The sequence below is a fragment of the Gorilla gorilla genome, chromosome 1 (assembly GCF_029281585.2).
Source record: "Gorilla gorilla gorilla isolate KB3781 chromosome 1, NHGRI_mGorGor1-v2.1_pri, whole genome shotgun sequence".
NCBI lineage: Eukaryota > Metazoa > Chordata > Mammalia > Primates > Hominidae > Gorilla > Gorilla gorilla.
The window spans coordinates 192,132,041-192,157,554 of record NC_073224.2 but is presented as its reverse complement, the minus strand read 5'-3'; the positions used below and the strand labels follow the sequence as shown (position 1 = coordinate 192,157,554).

Sequence of the window (25,514 nt, the reverse complement as noted above, 5' to 3'; positions counted from 1 at the left end):
TTGCTGCTCTTGGTAACTTAAAACTCAACAACTCATAAGCTGTGTTGCCTTGGACAAATCTCTTCTCATCTCTGAGCCTCAATTTCCCCACTTATAAAAGGGGAATAACGATAGCTCCTTCTTGCCATGGCTGGAGAGAATATTACCTATGCCTGGCACGTCATAGGGATCTAATAAATGCCAGGTATCCAGGTCTTTGGAGAGGAGCCTCACCTGGGATGTGTCGTGGTTGAAGATGACTGCGCTGAGGTCTCCGCAGTTGTAGTGCTTGATGAGGTCCTCCGTGGTGTAGGAGGCCTGCAGGCTCCCAGCCCGCACACTCTCCTGCTGCAGCAGGGTTTGGTTCAGGGCAAACAGCACCTGGGCCGAGGAAAGAGAGAGGAATGAGGGCTGTGCTCAGGGACCCTGGCTGAGCTCTAGGACTGGCCCTCCTCCCTCTGGACTTCAGAGCAACAGGCCTGAAACAGAGAAGGTGTGTGGGGCTGGCACCAGCTGGCTCAGGCTGTGTGTTTCCAGTTTCTGCTCCTGCCTCATGTCTCTGAGCAGGTTCAGCCTGCTCTCACCTCCAGCCCTTTGCCCACACAGGTCCCCACTTCTGCTCTGGGTCTCAACATCTTATTAAAGAAGCAGCAAAATGAGAACCCAACTTGTGTCTGGGTTTCGGAATGATGGGTGAGTTTTTCTTTTGACTCCTTTGTGTTCCTGTGCTTAAAAGTGCATGGACTAATTTTGTAATCAAGAGCATCCTGCCAACAAAGCAACAGGACAAGAACAAAAGGCCTGGTCGGATGTCAAGGCCCAACCTAAAGGCCGCCTACCCTGGAAGCCTTCCTCACCCAGGGAAAGGCCTGAGGAGCTCGGTCCTGAGCATCTGCTCTATCCTTGTATTCAGCATGCATGTCCTCAAGCTCCTCTGTCCTCGGGGCCACCGTGCCTGTGCCCAGCCAGATCTGTGGGCATCAGGATCACTTGGAGTGCTAGACAAAATGTCAGATGCCCAGACCTCGCCCTCTGGGATCAGAGGCTCTGTATTTTTAACAGGATCCCTGCACACTTTCTAAGCAGTATGACCATCTCTGGCATTTGAGGATCGTGGCTCTAATGGAACACAACCTGCTCATTTTAGATGGGGACACTGAGGCCCAGGGAAGGGAAGGGAAGGGAGGGACCTGCTCAATTCACACAGCTAGGCCTGGAGCTAGTTTTAGGAGACAAAGTATCCCAGACTCCTTTGTTCAACAGAAGGGAGGAGGCTGATCATTATTTGGGCTATTTAACACAGATAAAGAGAAGAACTTGGTCCCTGTACAGAAAGTCAGGAGGCTGTCTCAGGGAACTGGTCCCTGCTGTTAGCCCAGCCTAGCCCTCAGTCTTTAGGCCCTGCTCATTCTGTCTGCACAATGCCTTGGACATCAAGTTCCCAGCCTCGTCACCCACCTCAATTAAGGCCCCAGCATCTCTCGTTGACTTCCCTGCATCAGTCCCACCCATCTCCTGGCACACCCCCCCCCCCCCTTCTCTTCTATACCATAGTTATCTGTCATGGTCCTCTTTTAAATGCACAAATCTGATGATCTCTCTCTCTCTCTTTTGCTCAAAACGTTCACAGGTCCCTCCCGCCTGCAGGCTAAAGGGCTAGCTCTTCAGTAGAGCCTCCAAGGCAGTAACCTGGACCCTGCTATGGTCAATAACCTAATTTCTTACATGGCTTTCATGCCTCCAAATACTAAAATACTCAGCATTCCTTCAAGCAAAAAAAAAAAAAAAAAAAAAAAAAATCCTCTGCCTTTGTGCCTCTGTAAATGCTGTTCCATAGGGCAATCCGGCTCCCTCCAGTCTCCACTTGCAAGCTCAGACTTAGCTGTCCAGACTCTCCTCGGCTGTCTCCTCCAGGAAGCTTCTCTGACCACCTGGGGACTGGGTTAGGCCCCTCCCTGGGGGTCCCACAGCCTCCATGGGTGGCAGACTGATAGATTAATGGCCCTAAACCTTAGCCCCTCCCTGTATTCATGCCCTTTTCCATGGAACTTTGTAGCTCCTTTCCAGTCTGACCCTGGACATCCTTCAGCCAAGGGGATGCTAGTAACCATTATAAATTCAGGCCTGAAAAGTAGTTACATGCTGCTGCTGCTGCTGCTGCTGTCTGCACCTCTGCCACTGCCCTGAGAACAGTCCAGGCTAGACTGCTGGATGATGAGAGCCATGTGGCACAGAGCCGTCCAGCGAAGGCCATCCTCCACCAAGACCAGCCAACAGCCTGCCAATCCCCAGACATGCGAACTAGCCCAGCCAAGATCAGCAGAGACTATTCACAATTGGCCCCAGATGCATGAGTGGAAAACTCTTATTGTTATTGTTACACAGCATAGTTGTGGTGATAGATAACTGATACACCATGCTTCCTTCCACTATGGAGTGAACATTATATTGTATTTGCTGTTTAGCTACCAGCCACCCACATTAGGCTATGAGCTCCTTCAAGACAGGAATTGTGTCTTGTTCATTTTTGAATTTGCAGCACTCAGCACTGTGCCTGGTGAAGATAAAGTGTCACTTCGTTGTTTCTTTATTTCTTTGACACTGCTATGGTCACTTCATAGTTCAAGGCTGCTCATTGAGTCCTTAAATCTAGCCCCTACAACTTCTGCACTCTGCATTTTGAGGCATGCCACCACCTTGTGGCAGAAGGTCCCACCAAGTGGCAGCAGTCACTTGGTTCAAGAACACATAATCTGACCAGAAAAGCTCATAAAATAGGTGTGCACAGCCAGGCCAAAGTACTAACGTAGGCAACAGGGCCAAGCGTGTGCTCGTGAGATCACCTCCCTCCCCTCTCATTTTGTTCATGGCTGGGCAGGAGTACTAGATTGCACTGGATGCAGCCCAGGCTGCTCCACGTAATGAGCTGGCTGGAGATGAGGTCAGCCCCCACCACCCCCTACCCAAAACTCCACCTCTGGGCCTTCTCCAGGCCTCTAGGCTCTGGCCGCCACCATTGAAATCTGATATGTAGCCATCTGGTGCAGGGTGTCGATGGCAGCATGGTGGCTGGGGATGGATCACAGGAGGCAGTGGCCCTGTTGCTGTGGGCATTGCTAAGGCAACAGGCACTTCCTCCCACACGGCACATGCCTCGGATGAAAGTGTCCATGTCGAGTTGATCCGCTCTCCTCCCCTGGAGGCCTGGGACACAGGCTTCCCGTGACTACACTCGGCCACTGCACACACCTGCTCCCTTGTTTCTCGGCGTTGGCTTGGCCAAGACACCACCTGACCCGTGGTGAGGTCATCGGCCCAGGCACCCAGAAGAGCTGACTGGAGGAGAAATGTCTCCCCAGGACCTTGCTCGACTCACGGAGTTGCTTCTGCGATCGTGCAACCATCACAGAGCTGGAAGGTGTTCCAGTGAATTTAGTCTGTTATAATCTGTGGGGTGCTAAAAACAGTCCTGGCATGTAGTAAGTGCTGGATAAGTGTTTGTTAAATAAAACTGAGAGGAAAATAGACCTAAAGCTTCCCAGATTGGAGCTGGAAGAGCCCTGGAGGTCATCTGGTCCAGAGGCTTTTCAGGCCTTTTAAAGCCATGTTCTTGCTGTTGTTTTCCAAAGGAACCTTACATAGAACTCAAAATATGGGGAAGGTAAAAATGGAAACTTCCCTGGCTGATGTAAGAGAGGCAGGTGGGCGCCTGAAGTCTCACTAGCTCAATGTCTCCCTGCAGCAGGGACTTCTGCACCAAGGCCCTTCTGTGGAACCCACAGGTACCCTGGAGCCTAGTTTGAGAACCACTGATCTCATCCTGTGGCCTCCTCATATTAAAGAGGAGAGGAGGCTAGGGTCCAGAGCAGGCAGGATGGGGCTTGCCTAAGGCCACACAATGAGCTGAGGGCAGAGTGGACTCAACCCCAACTCTTAACTCCTGGTCCAGAACTCTGCAGTGCCCTGGACCACATGGCTGGATTTCCAGATGTCCACAGGCACAGCCCACATTCATCCACACACACTGCCACACCCATTTTTTTTTTTTTTTAGAGCCTTGTGGAATAGCCAGGGAATATTTATTGTTAGTCTGTTACTAATAAGTCTGTTATTAATAGTCTATTACAAAGATATAAAACAGATGCCAGACCATTTATGAGGCCTTCCCATGTGTCACAGCAGGAGTGTGGTGGGGCCAGGACTGAAACCCAAGCCTGTCATCCTGATTCTCCCTACCTGGGTGGGGTTTGGTGTCTCCCAAAGACCCCTGTCCTTCTTTTTCTTTAGACACTTATCTCACTGAATTGTCCCTGTTCTCTGCCTCTCTGTTTCCTGCTGAATCCCAATGTCTCCATTAGCAGACATTCAGGAAGCACTGCAAGAAGAGGGATGCTGATCCAGAATCATGCGCACTTTCCCTTACACCTCCTGCCCTGTACCATCATTTTGCAATTTATAAAGAAGTCTTCATCCATTCATTACCAGGATTACGATGTTTATTGAGCACTTACTATTTGTCAGGAACTTTCTAAACTCATGTTCATTTATTTAATCTTTACAGCAACTCTGAGGTAACTCTATTATTAGCTCCATTTAATTAAAAAAAAAAAAACTGCAGCAAAGAGACATCAAATACCTTGCCAAAGGTGACAAAGCTGGAGAGGGATGGATCAGGCATTTGGGCCAGGCCTAGAATGTATCCTCCTAGTTAACCACTGTCCTGTAGGCCCTCCCTCTGCTCTCCCTGGAAGAGAGCCAAGAGGGATGTTGTCCGTAGTCACAGATGGGAAACCAAAGAAGCAGAAGGGAGTGATGGGCACAAGTCCAAACAGCTGGTAAAAGACAAGGCTGGGGTTTGAAATTACGTCTGGCACCGGACCAGGTTCTCACAACCAGGACTTCAGCACGGTATGTGATCCTTCACCAGCATCCTTGGTGCTTCCAACAGACAGAGGGAAGCTACATCCATTCATTCACAAACATTTACTTTCAGCTCCTCTCTGCAGGGATTTGAGATTAGTAGATTAATTGGACTTGGCTTCCGTCTGTGCAGAGCTCATTTTAGAGGCAGATGTGCCAACTGGCCAGCACAGCAAGGGTGGTAAGTACACAGGCTTTATAATGAAGCGCCTGGCCCTGACTCCTGCCTCCCCTTCACTCACCCTGAATTCCCAAGCCTGGTGCTGCTCAGACTCGAGATGTCTTCTGCTCCTGGCCACCTTAGAATAACAAACCTTCTTTGCACATAGCCTCGGTGGCCCACTCTAGGATAATGTTTATAAGGCTTTGACATGGAATAACAAACATCGGGTGAAGGCTAGAGCTGCCTCTCTCCCCCTGGATGGCTGTGTGGAGGCCCAGCCACCAGGAGCTCCAGAGCATCCTCTGTGGACTCCCCTCACCAATGCTGGCCGGACATGAAATGGCTTGTGGCATCTGCTGATTGTAGGCCCAGAACTTAAACACGTCTTCAAACGAGGAGCTAGGAAGGAGTGAGGCAGGCGCCAGGAGGGTGGGAACAGGTTTATTGTTCCAGAGTAGTCCTGTAAACAGTCCTAGATGGGCTGGAATGGTAGACATGAAGGCCTATGTTCATTTGATGGCCCAGCAATGGCACTGAGAAGGCAGCAGGACCCCCTTAGTCAAGAAGAGGGTTTGGAGTCAGGGTCCCTTGGGAAAAGCCTGGCTCTCAGCTTGCAAGTCTGCTCACCCAACTCAAAGCCCAGGGGAATCACTGCAAAGGCCCCAATCCACTCAGCCATTCTTCCTGAGCACCAGGCATTGTTCTAGGTGCTGGGGAGTTAGCCAGGGACAAAACAGACTTAAAAAATCCCTGCCCTTACAGAGCTCACCTGCTAGAGGGGTAAAGTGAGAATACATAAATTATTAGTAAAAATACTAATATGCAGCATGTTGGACACACAACAATGGCTTCATTAAACTGGAAGTGAAGACTGCCACCCAGCCACATGGATTCCTCACACCTCTGAGTCAACAAGCAAAGAAGGGGTTACTATGCTGCCTGGAATGATTGATCCTGACTACCAAGGGGGAAATTAGATTGCCACCCCAGTGGAGGTGAGGAAGAGTGTTTCTGGAATGCAGGAGACCTTTTAGGGCATCTCTTAGTATTACCATACCCTGAGATTAAAGTCAATGGAAAACTACAACAACCCAATCCAGACAGGACTACTAATGGCCCAGACCATTCAACAATGAAGCCTTGGGTCATGCTGCCAGGTTAAGAACCATGAGCAGTTGAGGTTGTTGTTGAAAGCAAAGAGAATACGGAATGGGTAGTAGAAGAAGGTAGTCAGCAATACCAGCTATGATAACGTGACCAGTGACAGAGATGAGAACTGTAATTGTGATGAGAGTTCCTATTTTGTTATTCATATTTGTGTGTGTGTGTGTGTGTCTGTGTGTGTGTTTCTATCTCAAATATCTTTGCTTTCTTCCCTCTCATCCCTTTATCATATAACATAAGATATATTGATTTATAGTATTTAGGTATTGTTAGCTTTACATCATATATTTAAGGTACAGGATATCAAGAAAAGTAAATGTCACCCAAAGACTTTGTATCCTCTTCTGGGGAAAGAAACAGAACATTTTTGGTGTATGCAGGATAGCAGCATCATGTTAGGTGGAACTATGGCCATGGTATTGTCAGTATTTGGAGATTCAGTATGGTTTAAGATGTGCATGGGAGCCCAACTGAGAAGGGGTGAACTTGTGATGGTTAATTTTATGTGTCAGCTTGGTTAGGCCACGCTATCCAGATATTCGGTCAAACTTTTTTTAGATGCTTCTGTGAAGGTACTTTTTAGATGAGACTCATATTTAAATCAGTAGACTTTGAGATGCAGATTACCCTCCACAACGTAGGTGGGCTTCATCCGCTCAGTTGAAGGCCTTACTAGAAAAAATCTGACCCTGTCAAAGAGCAAGGAATTCTACCAGCAGACTGCTTTTGGACTTGAACTGCAGCATCAACTCTTCCCTAGATTTCCAGCCCGCTGGCCTGCCCTGCAAATTTTAGACTTACCCACCAATACCACCACCACTACGTGTGTGTGTGTGTGTGTGTGTGTGTGTGTGTGTGTGTGTGTGTATAAAATGTATATACCTATATATATATTTACAGAGATACATACACATATACATATATTCTATTGGTTCTGTTTTTCTGGAGAACTAATATAGAATATTAGAAAAAAATAAAGCAGTAAATTGGATGGGGAGTGATGAAGGAAGAGGAACCAGCAGGTGCAAAGACCCTGTACATATGTGAGGAGAAGCAGAGGCCAGAGTGGCTGAAGCTGAGCCAACAAGGAAGACAGTGATGGGAGACAAAGTTAGGGTTAATGAGCATGCCCCCAATTACATGGAGCATTGTAAAGATGCTAGGAAACCATCTCACACCATAATTCTTTCAGATAAGGACTATTTCCATATGACAAACAAGGAAACTGAGGTCTTGAGGAGGGTAAAGTCACTTGCATAAGGTCCCACATTGAAGAACTAACGAGTTAGGATTCAAACTCAGGTCCAGCTGGCAGGTCTGGGTTCTTTCTGCTGTCCCTGGTCCTGGCCCACCAAGCCACCTCCACCCAACCAGCTGGTAGGAAGTACAGACAAGAAGAGACAAGTAGGGGCCAGTCTTTGAGGCCCAGGTTCTGAGCTGTCGGCTGGGAAGGAGAGGGGGTGTTAGAACTTTAGCTGTGGTGCACTGTCAGAGCTGCCATATGAGAATAAGAAAGAGGTCGCCCTTGCCAAGGTAACCTCACCTGGTTCACGGCCTCCCCAGTCTGCTTTCACTGCCCAGGCTGATGAAACCTTGCTCCCTGCCCAGGATCCCCTCCTCTGCACGTCCTCTGTCTGGAAACCTCTCTCCATCTACCAGCTGACACTCCCCTTTGCACCTGGCTGTAGAGGCTCCTTCCCTCAGGAGAACTCTGAGCCATGGACCGCAAGGGTCCCCTGCTAAGTGCCCCCAAAGCACCTGACACTTCCCAGGCCAGGTACTCCCCATTTTATTACTAACACTCGTCCTTCCTGCTTGAGGATGAATGCTCTGAGGGCACGCAAATCCTCTGTCTTCATCTTGACTATGTTCCCAGAGTGCAGTGCCCAATACACACATAGTAGCTGCTTGAGGAATGCTTGTAGGATGAATAAGTGAATGGAAAGCCAAGTGAGTCGCCCGTCACAGGACCCCCACCCTAAGCAGCTCCCTGCCAGAAGCCAGTACCTCCCATGGTGCAGAGCTGGGAGGAGCTGTGCCTGCTAGACCCTGGGCCCAAATCATCTCTCAGCACTGGGTAGGGGTGGAGGACAGCTCACTTCACAGGAAACCTTCTCTGGCCTGGGGGACATTTCTTCAAAGGTTAGAGCCTGCCAGGCTCTGGCTGAGATTTATTTATTTATTCTCCTTGCCCCATCGGCAGCACCAAAGCCATGCCGACTACCTCCCTGCTTCCTGTTCAGTATTCCGAGTCTCCTAGGCCTCCAGCACTGAATCCTGTCTCCGGACACTGGGCTACTGAGCAGCAGGCATCCAAATAAACACAAGATTTCCTGGAGCTGGGGACTGGCTCTGGGCTGGGAGCAGGGACCAGGGATCTAGTCACCACTGGACTCCTCACTACAAACCTCTGGGTGAATTATTTTCCTTCCCTGGGTCTTGGTTTACTCACCTTTGAAAAGAACTAATTTACACATTCATTGAACAAATATTTATTGAGCACTTATGTAGCAGATGCTGTTCCAGGCCCTGGAGGTACAGGAGTGAACACTGCAAATAAAGATCCCCACCCTAAAGGAGCTTTCATTCCAGTAGGAGAAAGCTGACCATAAAGAAACAAGAAGTAAACCATCCAGTATGTTGGAGAGTGATAGTTGCTATGGAGAAAATAAGGCAAAGAGGAATATAGGGTGTGTGTGTGTGTGTCTGTGTGTGCGCGCGCGTGCGTGTGTGTGTTGGGAGTTGATATTTTATTATTATTATTTTAAATTTTTTTAGAGTTGGGGCCCTGCTCTGTTGTCGAGGCTGGAGTGCAGTGGTGCGATCTCTGCTTGCTGCAGCCTGAGCCTCCTGGACTCAAGTGATCCTCCTGCCTTAGCCTCCCAATAAACTAGGACAACAAGTTCGTGCCATCACCCCCTGCCCCCCCGCCACACATTTTAGATAAGATGTCCACGTAAGGTTGCAATGAGAGGTGACATTTGAGAAAAGGTCTGAAGGAGATGAGGGAGGGAGCCACGTGGGTATCTGAGAGAAGAGGGAACAGTAAGGGCAAAGGCCCTGAGGCAGAGCAGGCCTGATAGGTTTGCAGCCAATGTGGCTGGAGATGCATGAGCAAGGGGGAGTGAGGCGACGGACCTGTGTTAGGCAGGGACCCAACAGCAACCAGGTGGCACACTGCCAGTGAGATGAGTTCCAAAGAAGTAAGTTCAGCTGAAAGAGTGACTGAAGAGCAGTGATTGTCAGAATATTCACGAAGGTGTGGGCAGGCCATAGTGAGGCAGCAGGGAGTAGCTGCAGGGGGAAGCTTACCTGTCTCTAAACCTTTAGGGGAAGAGAGGGAGCAGGGATCTGGACCCGGCACAGCCACAGGCTTGAAACGGAGCACAACTATGGCTGAGCATGGCCTGGACCACGGCAACGCCAGGGAAGGAGGAGAAGGGTGGGCGGAGGTAAGAAATATTCAACTCCCTTTCCCTTCTGCCTGCCCATCTCCTGCCAGGGAGGACAAGGCGGGAGCCCAGGTGATGCTGCGTCAGCTCATGCACAGGGCAGGGCAGGGAGAGCAGAAAGTGGATCTGGAGAGGAAAGTGGAGAATTTCCAGCACAAGGGAGAGAGGTCATAGTGAGGTGGGTGGTGGGCAGGGCCTGTAGAGCCCTGTGGTCTTTGAAGGCCTGTGGCTTCCTGCTGAGATGCGAAGTCACGGGGAGTCTGGGCAGAAGAATGCGGGGGGAGCTGTGTTGATAATGGAATCTAGGGAGGCAGGGGTGAAGCAGCGAGGTCCAACTGAAGATGAAGGCAGCTCTGCCCTCCTCCCTTCCCCTCACCATCCCCCCATCGCCCACCCAGTGCCCAGCCACAACCCAAGAAGCATGGACTTGGCCTCTAGTACAGCTGTCGCCTGCCCCGTGGACTTGGTGGTGCTGCCCACACCTCCATCTGCCCTGCAGTGGGCTGGCTGAGCTCTCAGTGCTTTCCTGGGCGGGCATTGGGAAGCCTGACTCACCCTAGCTTTCTTTCCTTCTTTTCTCTGAATGCTTAGTTTCTCCACCCAAAGACAACCCTTAAAGATCCTAGTGTTCCTCCTCTGTCCTTCAAGTCATGCCAGGAAATGCTCATAAATCCGGAGCCACCCACATGATGAGATTAGCATTCTGCTGCGTGGGTAGGGAGGCTGATGGTTGGGACTGGCTGGGGCTGGCCCAGAGGCTTGGGGTCTCCAGGAAAGGAGTTTATGTGGGGTCTGCCCTGTTGGAGGGCAAAGGGATCCCTTCGATTTTAGCTTTCAACATAGCTAAGTCCAAGGGAGCTCAGAGATGCATATTCTGGTGCTGTGGGCTCTGACCGAGACCAGCTGTGGGACCCACTCTCTGGGCCACAGGGTTCCTCTGAAACAGGAGGGTGTGGGAGTACCTCCTAGCTCTGGAAGACCTATTCCAGGAGCCCAACATTTCAGAACATTACACCTACCATCCCATGATTTCAAGTCTATGTTTCCAAATGCTTTACATGTGGAGGCTCATTTATTTTTCCTCAGAGCCCTGTGAGGACAGCATTATTGAAAACCCAAGGCTCAGAGCAGTAAGTGGCATCCCTTGTTCCCCAGTGATGGGGCTCCATACCCAGGGCCTCCACTCTGCCCAGGCTTAATGCATCGAGCTCTCTCTGCTTCTGCTGTGAATCTTCTATTTCTATTCTTCAGTAACTACCTTTGATTTCATAAACCGAACACACTCTGTCCATAGAGGAAAATAATAAAACATACTGGAAAGTCCCAGAGAATCACCTATACCAACTTATCCTCAATTATAAAGCTTTGAGCAACTTCAAGGTGATGGAGGAGACGACGGAAGGCACGGGTAATTATAATGTGGTAAGTTAATGATAAAACACAGAGGTTGGGGGCCTCAGAGGGGGTTTCTGACCCAGCCTGGGAGTCGGTGAGGGAATCACAGGCTTCAGCTGGGCTGCGAAGATGAGTAGCGTTGAGAAGGAAAGTGTTCACCGCAGGCTGTGCATGGTGGCTCACATCTGTAATCCCAGCACTTTGGGGGGCTGAGGCAGGAGGATGGCCAGAAGTTTGAGACAAGCCTGGGAAACACAGGGAGACCCCATCTCTAAAAACAACAACAACAAAGAGCCAGATATGGTGTCACATGCCTGTAGTCCCAGCTACGCAGCAGGCTAAGGTGAGAGGATTGCCTGAGGCCAGGAGTTCAAGGCTGCAGTGAGCTATGATCTTACCACTATACTGCAGCCTGGGCAACAGAGTGAGATTCTGTCTCAAAAGAAAAAACAAAGAAAGAAAGAAAAAGAAAGTGTTAACTGCAGAATGATATGGAGAAGCATGGTGTGTTTAAAGATGAGCCAGCAGTCAGGGCTGGAAGGCATTCAGTAGTGGAGGGTCTTCAATCTCATGCCATGGACGATGCACTCAACCCAAGCAGCATACATGACCCTCTCTACCTGATCTTCAGACAGTGGACAAGTCACCTGTGGAGGCTGGAATGGATGCGAAATCAGTGATGAGCTGACTGAGGCCCATGGAGGGATAATGGTCTACACGGGAGGCGATCAGTCAGCGGTAGCCTTGGTTACCATTATCACTGTTATTGCTATTAAGCAGCTACTTCCATTGGTTCGAGGCATGTCATTTTTATTTTCCCTGCTGTCTCAGACCTGCCCTGCTGACACAGCTGCCTAAACTTCAAAAGGCAAGTCTCCATTTTCATTTGCAAAATCAGTATGAAATTCCTAGAGGGCCCCTCTAATTCCTCTGGTCTGACCACATAGCAATTACCAATTTGCAGAGGAGGGAGGGGGTCTCACAGGCCCTCCAGCAGTATGAGGACCTCTGCTCTTCCTTGGTCCTGGGCAGCAGCCAAGGAGGACCGGACTGGAGGGGGCACCTCCAGGTGGCCAGGGGTGGAAGGAGAGGAGTTGAGTCTGGGAGTGCTCAATACTGATGAGAGAAATTGTAACATGCCTCTCCGTTTGTCTGCTAAGCCACCGGTTACCAAGCCTTCAGAGACAAACAGCAGCTGAAAGGGCAGAGATCTGACCCAGTTTCAAACCTAGGACCTGCTACATGCAGGCTGCATGAAGTTCTTATTCTGGCTCTTTGGGGCAGACTCTTCTCTTCTCTTTGCTGCGTCTCAGCTTACCCATCTGCCAAGTGGGGTGTATATTTGTCCTGCCTGCTTGAGACTAGCATTCTAAAAACCTTGTAAAGCAATATTGCCCTTCCTTAGGACACACACCCACACACACACTTTAAGAAATTTCTGTTCCCTAAGCACCAGGGTGGGTCCCAGCTGCAGGAGGTGTTCTGAAGAGAGGCTGGAATTCTGCATATGTGGATGAGATTTCCGTTCTCTCTTCAGTCTTCAGTATGGACTAGTGCTAGGCTCTGTGCTGGGTGCCAAGGCCATGGGACCAAATCAGTACCCTGTCCATCCTTGACAAGCTCAAAGGCAGGGTGGAGCAAGGGAGGAAGTTCCAGGAAGACTTGCGACAAGATCAAGTAACATTCATTAAGGCTGGGGCTAAGGGATGGACAAGGTGCTGTGAGAGTCCAGCAAATGTGGGGGACCACAAACAGGATTCCCAAAGGAGGTGGCTCTGGCTCTGCAGCAATCCCCTGTGGGGGCACACATTTGCCACACAGAAGGGAAAGAAAAGGAATTCCAGGCAGTGTCAACAGCCCATGCAGAGGAATGGGGGCTGCGGTGAAGCTGGCATGTTCAGGGCCGTGTCAGTGATGGCAGGGGCTGGAGAGCAGCCTGTGGCTGGTGGAGGTGGACATGGGATAGACCCAGAGCAGGGAGTCGAGGTGGATCTGGAGCTCAGACTTTACTCTACGGACAATGGGATGCCACTGAATTTATTAAGGAGGGAGTGATCATCAGGCTTTCTCTTTAGAAGCTGCCCCTGGCTGCTGTGTGGAGAAAGGCTTTGAGGACACTGACTGTAGCAGGAGACATTCTTGACTCTGGACAAGGAGAGGTGAGAAGGCCCTACTTGGGCCCCAGGGGCTTTGGGGGAGGCATGGAGGAAGGGAGGGGCAGATTAGAATTCCAAATCTTTCCTGGCTTGCATGTTTTAGAACTCTCCAACTCAGGGCTCTGAGGCTTTCCTATTGCCCATCACTGCCCCCGCTCTCCTTCCCCGACTTTTGAATCTGGGCCTTCCCCACTCCCTTCCCTTTTAGGAATCCTTGAGCCCCACTTGAGGGAGCGGTTGGACAAAGGCAGATGAGACCCAGAATGGCCGGAAGAAAAGAAGACTGCGTGGGACCCGCCTGGGACTCTGTGGTGCTGACAGTCCAGGGAACAGATACTCCTCCCAGGGTGCATCAAAGGAGACAGCTGCGCAGAACTTGGCCTCACAGACAAAACTAAAATGCAGTGCCAACTTCTGCTTTTTGCCTGTCTGAAGTCACAGGAGACACTTTCTGGCAACAGGATGGGAACGCTGGAGACTCTGGCACTGCAAGAGACGGTCAGGCGAGGGAGGGTCCTTAGATCCTGCATGGGGCCTCTCGTTGCGCAGAGAGAACACTGAGCCCCAGAGAAGGCAGCAAAGTGCCCAAGGTTACACAGCAAGCCAGGGGATGCAGACTAAGGCAAGAAAAAGGGATCGGTCTGCTTCATTTGGGCAGCTCGGGTCTCCTATGCCCCCTTATCCCCTCCTTCCCCCTACCACAGAAAGGGAAAATGTTTTTAGACCCAAGGCAAAAGAATGTGAAACTGAAATCTGAGCCTTGGGTCTTGGGAAAAGAACACAGAGAAGTCAGACACATTCTGGATGAGCACAGATCTGCTTACACTGCAGATGGGAAATACTCAGGGCTATCCAAGGCCTCCTTGTTGTGCAGGTCTGACCTGGGAGGGCGGGCTGTGTGTGAGGCGATGAGAGCAGACAGGGGCCCTTGAAGGAGCAGGTTAAAGGGGCCAGTCTGCTTCCAGGATCCAGCTTGGGCAGAGGGAGGACTGCTCCAGCCTTTTAGCTCCCTGCCCAGAATCTTCTCAAGGAGCCTCAGGCTCATGCAGGCATTCCAGCATGGACCTGCCACCAGGGACCCACCAGGTCAGAAACAGGGGTCCCTGCTGGCCACCACTTGTCCACAGCCCAAGCATCCATCCTGCCCTACCTGGAAGCTCACCTCCTCTAAGAAGGCCTTCCCTTCTGCTCCAGCCTATATTTGTCTTCCTCTTGTGTGAGCTCCTGCAACCGGGAAGCACAGCTGCAGGCCAGAGCTTCTTTCAACCTGGAGTGTCTGGGGCTCCAAGTGACTGAGGGTTGTGTACGAATGTGTGTGCACACATGTGTGGGCAAGAGAGAGGTAGAGATGGTGACAGAGATAGATAGATAGATAGATAGATAGATAGATAGATAGATAGATAGATAGAGATAGATAGAAATAGAGTCAGGAGTGTGGGCTGTGCTTTGTGTTATCCCAGCCATCAAGAGACCCAACCACAGACTTATATTCACACATGTAACAAGCATATGTGTTTGTTCTTGGTCAGGTGCTGTGCGGGGGTCCTGGGGAGACTGAGATTAATGGGACTTGGTTCCCTCCTTCCTGACACCAAGGAGCCCCATCAATCATTCTCCATGGTCTGGTCTTAGACTGACTTGCCAGGCCCTTTGTGATCTGGTCTGGCTGTTTTTGTGTCTTCAGCCTCACCCCCTTCCCCTCTCTCTCTTTTACTTTTACTTCTCCTTGCTGCTGGAGGGCATGCACACAGTGATCTCAGGCCCTGGGGCCCGGGGTCTGGGCTGCATCTTGAATCCTGAGCAGCCCTGACCTGAGGTAGGGCCCACTGGTCTTGGCCTAATGGGGAAAGGGCATGCTGTGTGTGGGTGAGACCATGGCACTCCCAGGCTTAAATTCCCCATGGCTCCCCTCTGCCCTGGGAATAACCATGAACTTCTTCAACATGGACTCTCAGAAGTACTTGGCAGGGACCTGTCTGTCTCCCTGGACTCCTCCTGTTCCCTGACCTCCTTGCTTTGGGTTTTTACTGCCTTCATGTGCCGCCCATATAGTTTTTTTGAATGTGCAATTTGTTTCCTGCTTCAGGACCTTTGCACATGCTGGTCCTTCTGCCCGGTATGCCATTCCCATCATCTCTCCCCTTTGCCTCCTTAACTTGTAATATTTCAGACAGTTGCTCAAGTACCACCTCCTGCACACTCCTTCCCTGATCCCCCAGATCCACTCAGGGGGCCCTGTTTGAAGCTGTCCTACACCCTGGACTCTTTATTCAGAGTACTTATAATAGTTTGTCTTTATATACTTATGAGGTTAATCATTTGTTCCATGACAGGGAGTATGTGAAGTTTGTCACAAGTATTTCATTCAAATCCTGCCAACTCTGTGAGGTGGTTCTCAATTTTATCCCTATTTTACTGGTGAGACAAAGGAGGCACAGAGAGGTTAAATGACTTTCCTGAGGTCACACAGCAAGTAAGTGGTGGATGAATGAAAATAGTCTAGCAATTTTAGCCACGTGCCAAACAGTCATCTACCGACTTCTCTGCAGATGTAACAAGAGTGGGGGCTATGTCAGCTTTACTCATTCTCGTATCCCAGTACCCAGTCCAGGACCTGCCATTTGTAGCCACTCACTAAAGGGAAAAAGGGAATGGAGGAAGGAAGTGGGAAGGAAGGAAGGAGGGGAGGAGTGGCTGGTGTGCCAGCTGTTAGAGAGATATCCTTGAGCAGCCATTCCTACAGGAGCGGCCTCCAGAGGCCATGTTTTCCATCCCCCTCCAACACCCTTGCCCCAGCTCCTGGATCCAGGAGAGCCAGTGTTCAAAACCAGTCAGTGTGCTTTCTCAAAAGAGGATGGAAGGAGCACACTGGGAACCCAGATGTGAGCCAGAGCACTCCCATCTGGGTTCCCAGTGTGAAGCCAGGGCAAAAGCAACAGAACCTCAGGATTGGGGGACCTGAAACGGTGTATCCAGGGGTCCTCAGCTGTGGGACCTCCCTTTTCAAAATACCTCCCCTTCCCTCTACCTCCAGCTCCCACCTCATCTCCTTGGGGAACATGCCTCAGCTACAGGGAGAGACATGTCAGTGTAGTGACAGGGAGCTCATCACCTGCCTGGCTGCTCCATGCCCTCTCGGGGCACGGATGACGGCTGTGAAGAGGACCTTCCGTCTCTGGTCCTGAAATCTGTCCCCAGGAGGCTTCATCTCTGCTGGGGGAGCCCAACTCCACCCAGCCTGCTCCCAGGACTGATATCTGCTCCTCTAGGGATGAGGGCCCAGTCCCTTCACGGGCTCCTTGCAGGACATGCAAGGAGGCCTCACTGCTCTCTCTTGTGGCCAGACTCCCACCATCCCCAGCCACACCCAGACCGAAGCTGTCCTGAGCCGCTCTCAGGGGCCGTGGGCCCAGGAGCAGGCCTGGGAGGTCAGCAAGCCTGGGAGGCTTCCACCCCAGCTCCTCCACCCCCGTTTGAAGGGGATCAGGTTCCCCCACAAACATAATTGAACGAAAATATGAGAGAGAAAAGGTCTTTGTTCTCCCATTTACAGCGTCAGAAAATATGTAACAAATTAGCCGTTTATGAGGTAAGAGAGCAGGGCTGTGTGCCGCAGCGGCGAGGCAGGGCTGCGCATAAGGGGGCCTTTCAGCCGGCTTCAGGGGGCGGCCAGGCGGGCAGGCGTTGCGGGGGACCGGCTCTGCCCCAGGCCTGCCAGCATGGCCTGGCACCCATGGGATGGAGGGCTGGGAGGCCCTGGTTGACCTCTGGCTTGGACTCTGGGTGAGGCTTGGCAAATGGGGACGTGATGCCCACCAGCTCATGATGCACACAGCTCTTGGAAGTCAGATGGCCAGGATGGGGAGTGGGGACCACAGGGCTTGGCTCCCAAACATGCCACTCACCTGGTCCCCTGAGTAACCCCGAGTCCTTCTTCTCCTTCTTGGGACCTGTTTTGCCATCTCTGACAGGAGTGGGGTGTTCACAATGATATCTAATAGTTTGTCCAATGCTCTTGGGGCACCAGTGTCCAACTGCACGGACTTCAATATCTTCCCTGCTGGTTTCTCTGAAACTTAGGAGCTGGGAGGTGGTTCTTGGTATTACACATGACTTTCCTCTCAAACACCTTTGATTTCTCTTCCAAGGTTTGATGAAGAGTTCTAGCGGAAGCATCAGCCAGTCATTAATTCCAGGGAGGGTGCACGTGGAACCAGAAGGGGTGGCTGGCCAGGCAGGAGGCTGCCCCTCACCAGGGAGAAGAAAGAGCGCTCCTCTCTCCAGCCTTGCTGTGGCCTTCAACTTGCTTCACCGGGTGTCCAGAATCACAGGCGGGTGGAATGAGAGCAGTTTGAATGACACCTGGTGGGCAGACAGTTTGGTACTGAAGTGCTGGGATTTCACGTCCTCTGGGTTGTCTCGCTGTGGCTCCGATGCCTTTGACGTGAACAGCTCACAAGTCTATCACTCGCATTCTGTGGCGTCTGGCATCTCCCGATTTGGAGTTTGTGATTCTGTGGTTAGACCTTATGTTTCCAAGGCCTGGGTTTTCATTCTTTCTAATTTTTTAAAAATGTATGATTATTGTCTAGAGACATTATTTTTAAAAAGTATAAACCATCCCAGTGCTGACAAGCCTGTTGTGGGGAGGACTCAGTGTGATAAGGCATCTCAGGGCGCTGGCATTTAGCCTCCAATACAATCTAGCAGGGCTAGGGCACAGGGCCAGCGGCCACCCTGCAGGCTCACAGGGACAGGATTCCGCTCTGCAGTTAGCCCCAGGGATGGGACTCTCCAGCACTTTTCCCTCCAGTCGCTCCAGGGTGGGAGGATCACGGCCCATGCCAGTGGAGTGTAACGAATCCCCTGGAAAAGCGGGGCGCTTGAATATTCTGAGTGGTCTGCAGTCACCAACACATCGCTTTCCTGGATCTGATTTTATTTATTTTGATTGGATCTTTAACAGCTCTTTACAAGGCTGAAACCGAAGCCGCCTGAGGTCCCCGGGAGACTTGCTAAAACTTCAACTGCACCCAGTTCAGCAGAGCAACTTGAAAGTTAATCAGCGGTGAGGGACAATTTGCCTCATTATTTCCAGCCCTGGAATTTGGCGGCAGATGGAATTTGGGGCCTGGTGTGGACACGGCAATGAACACAGCAAGGACTGTCGCCCCTTGGTATGGCCTTGTTGGGTCTGGGCCTGGATGGGCTGATACTCCCTCTGAAGATGGGCGGTGCCAGGAAGGATTTCCCACTTGAGAGAACAAGGGCAATAAGGCTCCCCTATCCCAGGTCCAGGCCAGTGTGGAGTAATCCTTAGATACACAGTTCTGAGCACGTATTCGGGCTGAACCCTGCACTGGATTCTGGGGAAACAAGAGTGGAATCCGATACAGTTGCATCCAATATAGGACGCAGACCAGAGACACTGGGGTAAATTCTCACAGGAGAGGAACACCTGTGGGTGGCACCTTCTGCATGAATCTGCGAAAAACAAATCTGCCCCACTTCCCCTCACTTTCTCAATAAGGTCCACTCAGACCCTTGACTTTAATGTTAACCCCCTCCCAGGCACTCCCACCTCCACACTCTGCCATACTCTCCACAGCACATAGCACTGACCACCTTCTAACACACTATGTTAGTTCCTCACTTATCATGTTTATTGTTTATCACATCACCTTCCACAGGAAGGTAAGACCCTCCTTCCATGAGGGCAGGAATATTTGTTTTGTTAATTAGTCTATCTCCAGCCCCAGCACATAAAATGCCCTCAATAAATGTCGTGTGAACAAATGAATGAACTGTGTGGCCTTTTATTACCTGTTACCAGTCCCAGGCCCTCCTATGTAAGTCCAGTCCCCCTGAGCCTCCATCCTTTCAGCAGCAGGGTGCTGGTGCCTAGGGAGAAGGCAAGGTGGTGCTTACACAGCAAGTGAAATTGCTTACTTTACAGAAAAGCTCAGAGAGGGGCAGGGGTCTGTCCAAGGTCACACAGCATGAGAACACATGTTTAGACAGACCGTGGGATATGCCTGGGCCTGGCCTACCCCAAGCTTGGTGAGGTACCAGGAAAGTGCGCCTAAAAGGAAGAAGTGGAAGCTCTCAGTGAGGTCAGCAGCGGTCGGCAGGGCTAGGGTCCCTGGCTACCGGGGCATCCTTTCCCACCCTGCTTTTTTCCCCAGCCAGCCCTATGCTCTCACTGCTTCCAGCACCCTGTGTCCTGTGACTCAAGGGCCCACTTTCCCCTGTTGGTCTCATGTCCGTCCTCCGTCAACAGGTGGGAATAGCAACGTTAAGGCGACAGATACCATTTATTCAATACTGAGAAGTTCACACACACCACACACACACACACACACACACACAATCTTACTTACTCTTCCCATAATCCATGAAGGAATTATTATTTCAGTTTTTAAAATAATAAGACTATGGCTCAGAGAGGTTGAACAAGTTGCCAAGGTCACTCAGGTAGCAGCAGGAAGTTCTGACCTCAAAGAGTTCTTTCCTTCCTCCTGGACCTTTGGACACCCACTGTCCTTGCATCCTCTGGGCATCTGTGTATGGTGATGGTGCCCCTGTCTGGGTTCCCCTCCCCTTGATGCTGTCTTGCAGACCGCTCCCTGCAACATGAGCACAGGCTCTCACCCTCTGAGCTGAAATGGCCTCCTGTTTCTCCCAGTAGTGCTCCAGAAATGCCAGGGCATCATTTTCACATGATGGTGCTACAGAGGCAGCAAGCCAGTCAGTGGCCACCCACCAGTGGCTGTTCTGTATAAGGCTCTGTGCTATGGAGTCCTGAAAGGTGGACAGAGAAACATATTAGCAGTCAGAGGCCCTGGGTTCAAGTCCCCCTGAACATGGTTAGGGACAATCAATTCACCTCTCTGAGTGTTCCATGTTCTCATCTGAAAAAATGGATATAAGAAATCCCAGGACTGTTCGAGGAATGGTAGGGGCCCACAGGAGTCTGACTCAGCTACAGGACTTGGCTGTGGGAGCAGAAATGAATAGCCCCAGATATCAGGACTGGAAGGAACCCGATTGTTTCTCCAGGGCGGGAGTTGCCTTGGCAATGCCCCTGACAGGCAGATGCTCAGGGCTGTGCCATGCCTCTGTGGCAGGAGCTCTGTATTCCCAAAGCAGCCTGCCACATCCTTGGACCACTCCCACATCTAGAATGCTTTTCACACTGAGCTTGACCCTGCCTGCCTGCCTCAGTCCAGCCAAGTAGCCCCTTAGAACTTGTCTGCACCCTGTGATCCTGCAAGGGCCTGCAGAGATTTAGGGCAGCAACCACCAGTGTCAGCCAGTCCTTCTCCAGCATGGATTCCAGGATGCCCCTCAACCCTGGTCACCCTCTTTGTACACCCTTCAGGCTGTCATCATCCCTCTTCAAAAGCAGTAGATGCAGACATTTGAGGAAAAAAAATATTCTACAGGGGTTGGAACAATGAGGCACTGCTGATTAACTCTCAGCCAACCAGAAAATGTAACTGCCTACCCCTGGAGCACTGGGTAATGTGTTCTCTCGTAGACATTCACACACAGACGTGCACAAACATGTGCATGCACACACTCTCAGTCATATTCATACTCTAAAACACACCACTGACATCTTACACAAAGGTACGTTTCATGTACAGACACAAATAGATGCACACAGACCCCTAGGCACATGTGTGTACACGTACACACACACACACACACACACACACAAACACACATACACTCCTCCAGTGGAGATTCAGCTCACCCCCGAGGCCTGACCGATCCACTACACATTGCTCTGGGCTCTCTTCCTCCTTCCCACACATCTGTGGGCTCGCTGTCGGGAAAGAACTCTCCACCTTTCTACTCTGGGCATCTGTAAGTCCCAGAAATTAGGCCCCTGCCTGGTTTTTAGGTTCTGGAGTGAAGTGCAGATACCACCTCAATTATCTTGGGACTCAAACAGGCTTTTCCGTACAGTGCCTGCTGAGCTCTGAGCTTCCCTGTCACAGGGGTGACGAGGGGAGGGGGGCAGGTAGAGAATCAGGCTGTGGAATCAAATTCTGGCTTTGCCACTTGCTCACTCTGTGACTCTGGGCCAGTCCCTTGACCTCGCTGATGGCATTTTCTCATCTATAAAATGGGGATGTCTTTCTTGCAGCGTTGCTGTGAAAGTTGGAGCTAACATACATATTATGCTTTTCATTTGTTAATAACTCTTTTAATCCTATAGGGTAGCTACTCTTATTATCCCCATTTCAGAGATGAGGAAACAGAAGTTAAATCACAATACATGGTTGTGATGATAATTTGTAGCATTGCCCTTTCCCAAGATGCCTTTACATTTTAGTTCTAGCAGCTGAGGGTCAGGACACGAGTAATAAGAACACACTTGTAAGCATGAGCAACTCCTGATCCAGGTAGTCTTGTAGAAGGCTGTGGTTCCATCCAGCATGTCATCCAGAGAGCGTGCCACCTGGCCACACCCTCAGCTCCTGGATTATCTGAGTACCTCCAAGGTGCCATCTTCCCTGAAGGCCTCTCATCCCAGGGGTGGACTCCTTCTCCACCCTAAGTGAAGAGTGGTGATGGGGACATGATGCTGGTGAGGCATTCAGGGCATTGAAGTGAGAGATGGGGCCTGGCAGATCCATCTGTGTGATAGGGTCTTGCTGTGCTCATGCATCCCCTGGGACGCCACAGGTTCTTGCCTGGAGATCTGCTGCAGGCTGGGAAGGCAGAGGTACTGAACATGTAGCTGCACGGGGGAGACAGACGGCAGAAAGTCTGCCAAGCTGCTGCAGTGTCAGCACATTCTTGGAACAAATGCACTGAAAGGCTGGTCCTCCGATTCCACTTCCAAGTGAGAATCAGGACCTTGCCGCCCCAGCAGGTTCGTGCCTGGGTCACTGACTGGGGCTGGAGGCTTCTGGGGGAAGAGGAGAGGCTTCAGAGCTCTGCCAGCTGCCATTCTACAGAGGCAAGCCCCTCCGGCCCCATCTGGCCTCCCTGACCCAGGGCGCTGTCCTCTGATTGCATTCCCCTAGTGACAGGGAGCTCATTAGGGCCTGGGGCTTTGGGGAAGGTTGTTCCTCTGTAGGCATGCCTGGTTCTAGAGAATGGATATGTGTGTTTGCTGGGGCTGTCAGAGCAGGGGGAGGTGCAGACAAATGGGGAGGAGAGAGGCACATCCTTACTACAGACTGAGAATGGGGTGGTGAGAGAGAGGCCTTCAGCCCGGCTGAACAGGAAGGCAGAGACTTTGTTAACAGAGCAGCAGCATCAAGGCAGCCGAGGCCTGTAAAGATCTTCCTTCTAGTCTAACCCTCTGGGTTTTCACAAGGTGGAACCAAGGCCCAGCATCAAAGTCTGTCAATTCCTACTTCAGAACTCTTTCTGTGGGGTAGCCATGAAACGGGTGAGATTTGAGGGGCTCCAGCAATCACTACCAACCTCAACAGGGCTCTTCTGGGGCCTGCCTGCAATGGCTCCTTGCTCCCTCTTTGTTTGGAAGGTTGTAGGTGCCTGATAATGTGGACAGCTTCTTGGGTCCCCTGCCTGGGGGAATGGGTGTATCCCAAGTCTGGAGGCCTGATCGCTGTCACTGGCCTTCAGAGGAAAGGTGGCAATTCTCTCATCCTTCCTGAGCCTGGATTTCCTCACGGTGAAGTGGGGGCTGCTTGTATCTACTGCACAGGGTTGCTGTGAGGGTCAGTGACACATAAGGACATCACCCAGCACAGAGCCAGGCTCGCTCGTGTCCTCTTTCCTCACTCCTTTTTTTGGAGAAGGCAGTGTCTGGGCAGGCCCAGCTCCTTAGGCAACACAGATTGGTAAATCCAGTTCCCGCCAGTTCCACAGAGGCAGGTCTGGGGGGAATCCTTCAGCAACGTGAGTTACCAGCGGCCCCTCAACAGCCTGCAAATTCAACCCTGACTCTGGCACCCACCTACTGACCACTCACTTTGTGCTGTACATGCCCTTCATCCCATGCTGTAACTGGTCAGACTGGTCTAACAAACCTGTGGGTGGATGGGGTTAACACGCCCACTTCACAGATGAGGAAACTGAGGCCCAGGCACACAGTTCACCTGGTAGGCAGAGGAAGTGGCACTCAAACCCATGTCTGCCTGACTTCAAAGCCCATGCCCTATTCATTCTGATCTCAAACTTGCTGGAAGCAGAGGACACAGGCAGAGAAGGCCTTTGTGGGAGAGAGGCCCCACAACCAAGAGGCTGAGGGCAGGTGCAGGATGAATTATTGAGGGTGACATTCGAGGCTCCTGGCCCTTTAATAGTTCCTTTCCTTCCTCTGTGTTCCATTGTTTCCGGGCCCAGAGCTGCCTGTGGAGCTGCTAATCATGGGCAGTTACCACAGTGGCACATCATAAATAGTCTGTAAAGGGCCCAGGGAGCTCAGCCCACACCCTCAGAGCCAGGCAGCACCCTCCAACATACGCACATTCACATGGCTGCCCACAGGAGGAGGCCAACTTGGCCAGCACAGCCCTGGCTTTGCACTGTCTTCTTCATGGTCAGAAGTCCCTGCGACGAGGATGAACCGCCAGCCCAATTTTACCCACGGGGGAATCTCAGGCTCAGAGAGAGGGGTGACTTTGCCAAGGTCACAGAGCGGGCTGTGGGAGGAGCAGGGACTGGATGTCTTTGTTTCACAGAACAACATGAGCAGGAATAAAGGCAGGCCCCACTGTGCTTTCCAAAGCTCTTCCAAATCTGGGGTCTCGCTAATTCTCACAATAGCCATTTTGCAAATGCAGAGAGTCAGGCTCAGAGAAAGAAAGTCAAAGTCCATCATGAGCCCCGCTGATGGAATTACCTTCCCACAGCACAAATCCAACTGCACTGCCTTGCTCCAAAGCCCCGTGTGGCTCCCAGTGCCTCCTTATCCTCCACAGCCTGTCACCTCCTTCTTACATTCACTGTCCCCTCATTCACACCACGGTTCTGAAAAGCCAAATAACAACTCATGAGTCTCCCAAGACCCCATTCTCTTTTATTCCTCCACACTTCTGTTAAGCTATGCCCTCCGCCTAGAAGGGCCTCCTGCCAAACCTCCACCTGGCTGACACCCACCTGCACTGAGCACCCATCATTCTTTACCTGTGGGATTGGATGCTGAGCTCTGCCAGGGCAGCATCCTTGGCACAGTTCCCAAAACCCAGCCTGGTGCGGAGTAGGTGCCCAGAAAGGCCCTCACTTCAAGAATCACTGTCTATACTCTCAGAAGGCACCCACCCTCCCAACCCTTAGTTCAGGAGGTTCAGGAAATCCTCAGGGTGGGCACTGAGCCGGGAGGAAGTGGCTGAGTTCCCAGCATGTAGTTCTACTCTTAAGGAAGGGAAAGCAACTCCCTGAGGCTCTAACAGTGTGTAGGGCCTTGGACTGGGAGTCAGGAGCCTGGGTTCATGTTCTGCCTCCACCACTAACTTGCTGTGTGGAACTGGACAAGTCGCCAACCCTTGCTGGGTTTTGGTTTCCTCATCTGTTCAACAGGGAGAGGTTAGAGGTTTCAACAGAATGGAGACCAGGTCTGTTTGCTCACCAATGCAGGTCCCCCATGCGTGGCAGATGGTAGATGCTCAGGAAACATTTATTTACCCAATGGCAGTTGGGCAAGTGAGGTTGGAAGGTCGCATGTAGTTTGAAAGTCTAGCAGCCCAACTGGCTTGAAGGGGACTGTGGTGAGCTCCATCCATCACACATACATCAAGGCAGAAGGGCTGGGCTGGAGCTGAGCCACAGACTTAACTGTGGTCAAAGGAGAAATACCTATCTTTCTAGTTGAAAGGACATTTCTAATTTTACCATTGTGTTTGGTTGTGGTTTAGCTCATGACATATAATTTATTTAATATGAAATATATTTAAGTGGGGTGCAAATCTGGGGTCTCACTAATTCTCACAACATCATTATATCATATATCATTACATATGTGATATATAATGTATTTTACATATGTAATTTATTTTAAAATATATATTTATTTCAAATAAATAAAAGAGAGTTTGAGCTGCTTAAGTTGCATTAAAAGGAGCCATGATGTTAAACATACAAAGAGTTGAGAAACACTGTCTTAGGTGAAGGGACGTTTCTAGGAGCCATTTTTTGGTGGTTGTTTGTTTTTTTTGAGACAGGATTTCACTCTGTCACCCAGGCTGGAGTGTACTGGCGTGATTATAACTCACTGCAGCCTCAAACTCCTGGGCTCAAGCAATCCTCCTGCTTCAGCCTCCCGAATAGCTAGAACGACAGGCGCGTGCCATCACGCCT

At 51.0% G+C, this 25,514-nt stretch overlaps 1 protein-coding gene and 1 long non-coding RNA gene across 5 annotated transcripts in view; one reads left to right on the top strand and one right to left on the bottom strand.

The window, feature by feature from the left end:
• The window catches only part of TRABD2B (TraB domain containing 2B), a 237,065-nt gene that overhangs the window by 40,825 nt on the left and 170,726 nt on the right, over positions 1-25,514 (bottom strand). For 3 of the 4 annotated variants that reach the window (XR_002004034.4, XM_004025752.5, XM_019018088.4), the window contains exon 3: positions 214-360. The exons of the other annotated variant lie outside the window; for it this stretch is intronic. Coding sequence is in view for 2 of the 3 variants with exons in the window: in XM_004025752.5 (XP_004025801.1) it covers positions 214-360 (147 nt within the window). In the remaining variant the exon portion in view is untranslated. The remainder of the gene's footprint in view (positions 1-213; positions 361-25,514) is intronic. 4 annotated transcript variants of the gene reach the window in all.
• On the top strand, positions 16,900-19,029 carry LOC129525905 (uncharacterized). The gene is made up of 3 exons (XR_008670452.2): positions 16,900-17,012; positions 17,378-17,594; positions 18,196-19,029. It is a non-coding gene; the product is annotated as an uncharacterized lncRNA (long non-coding RNA).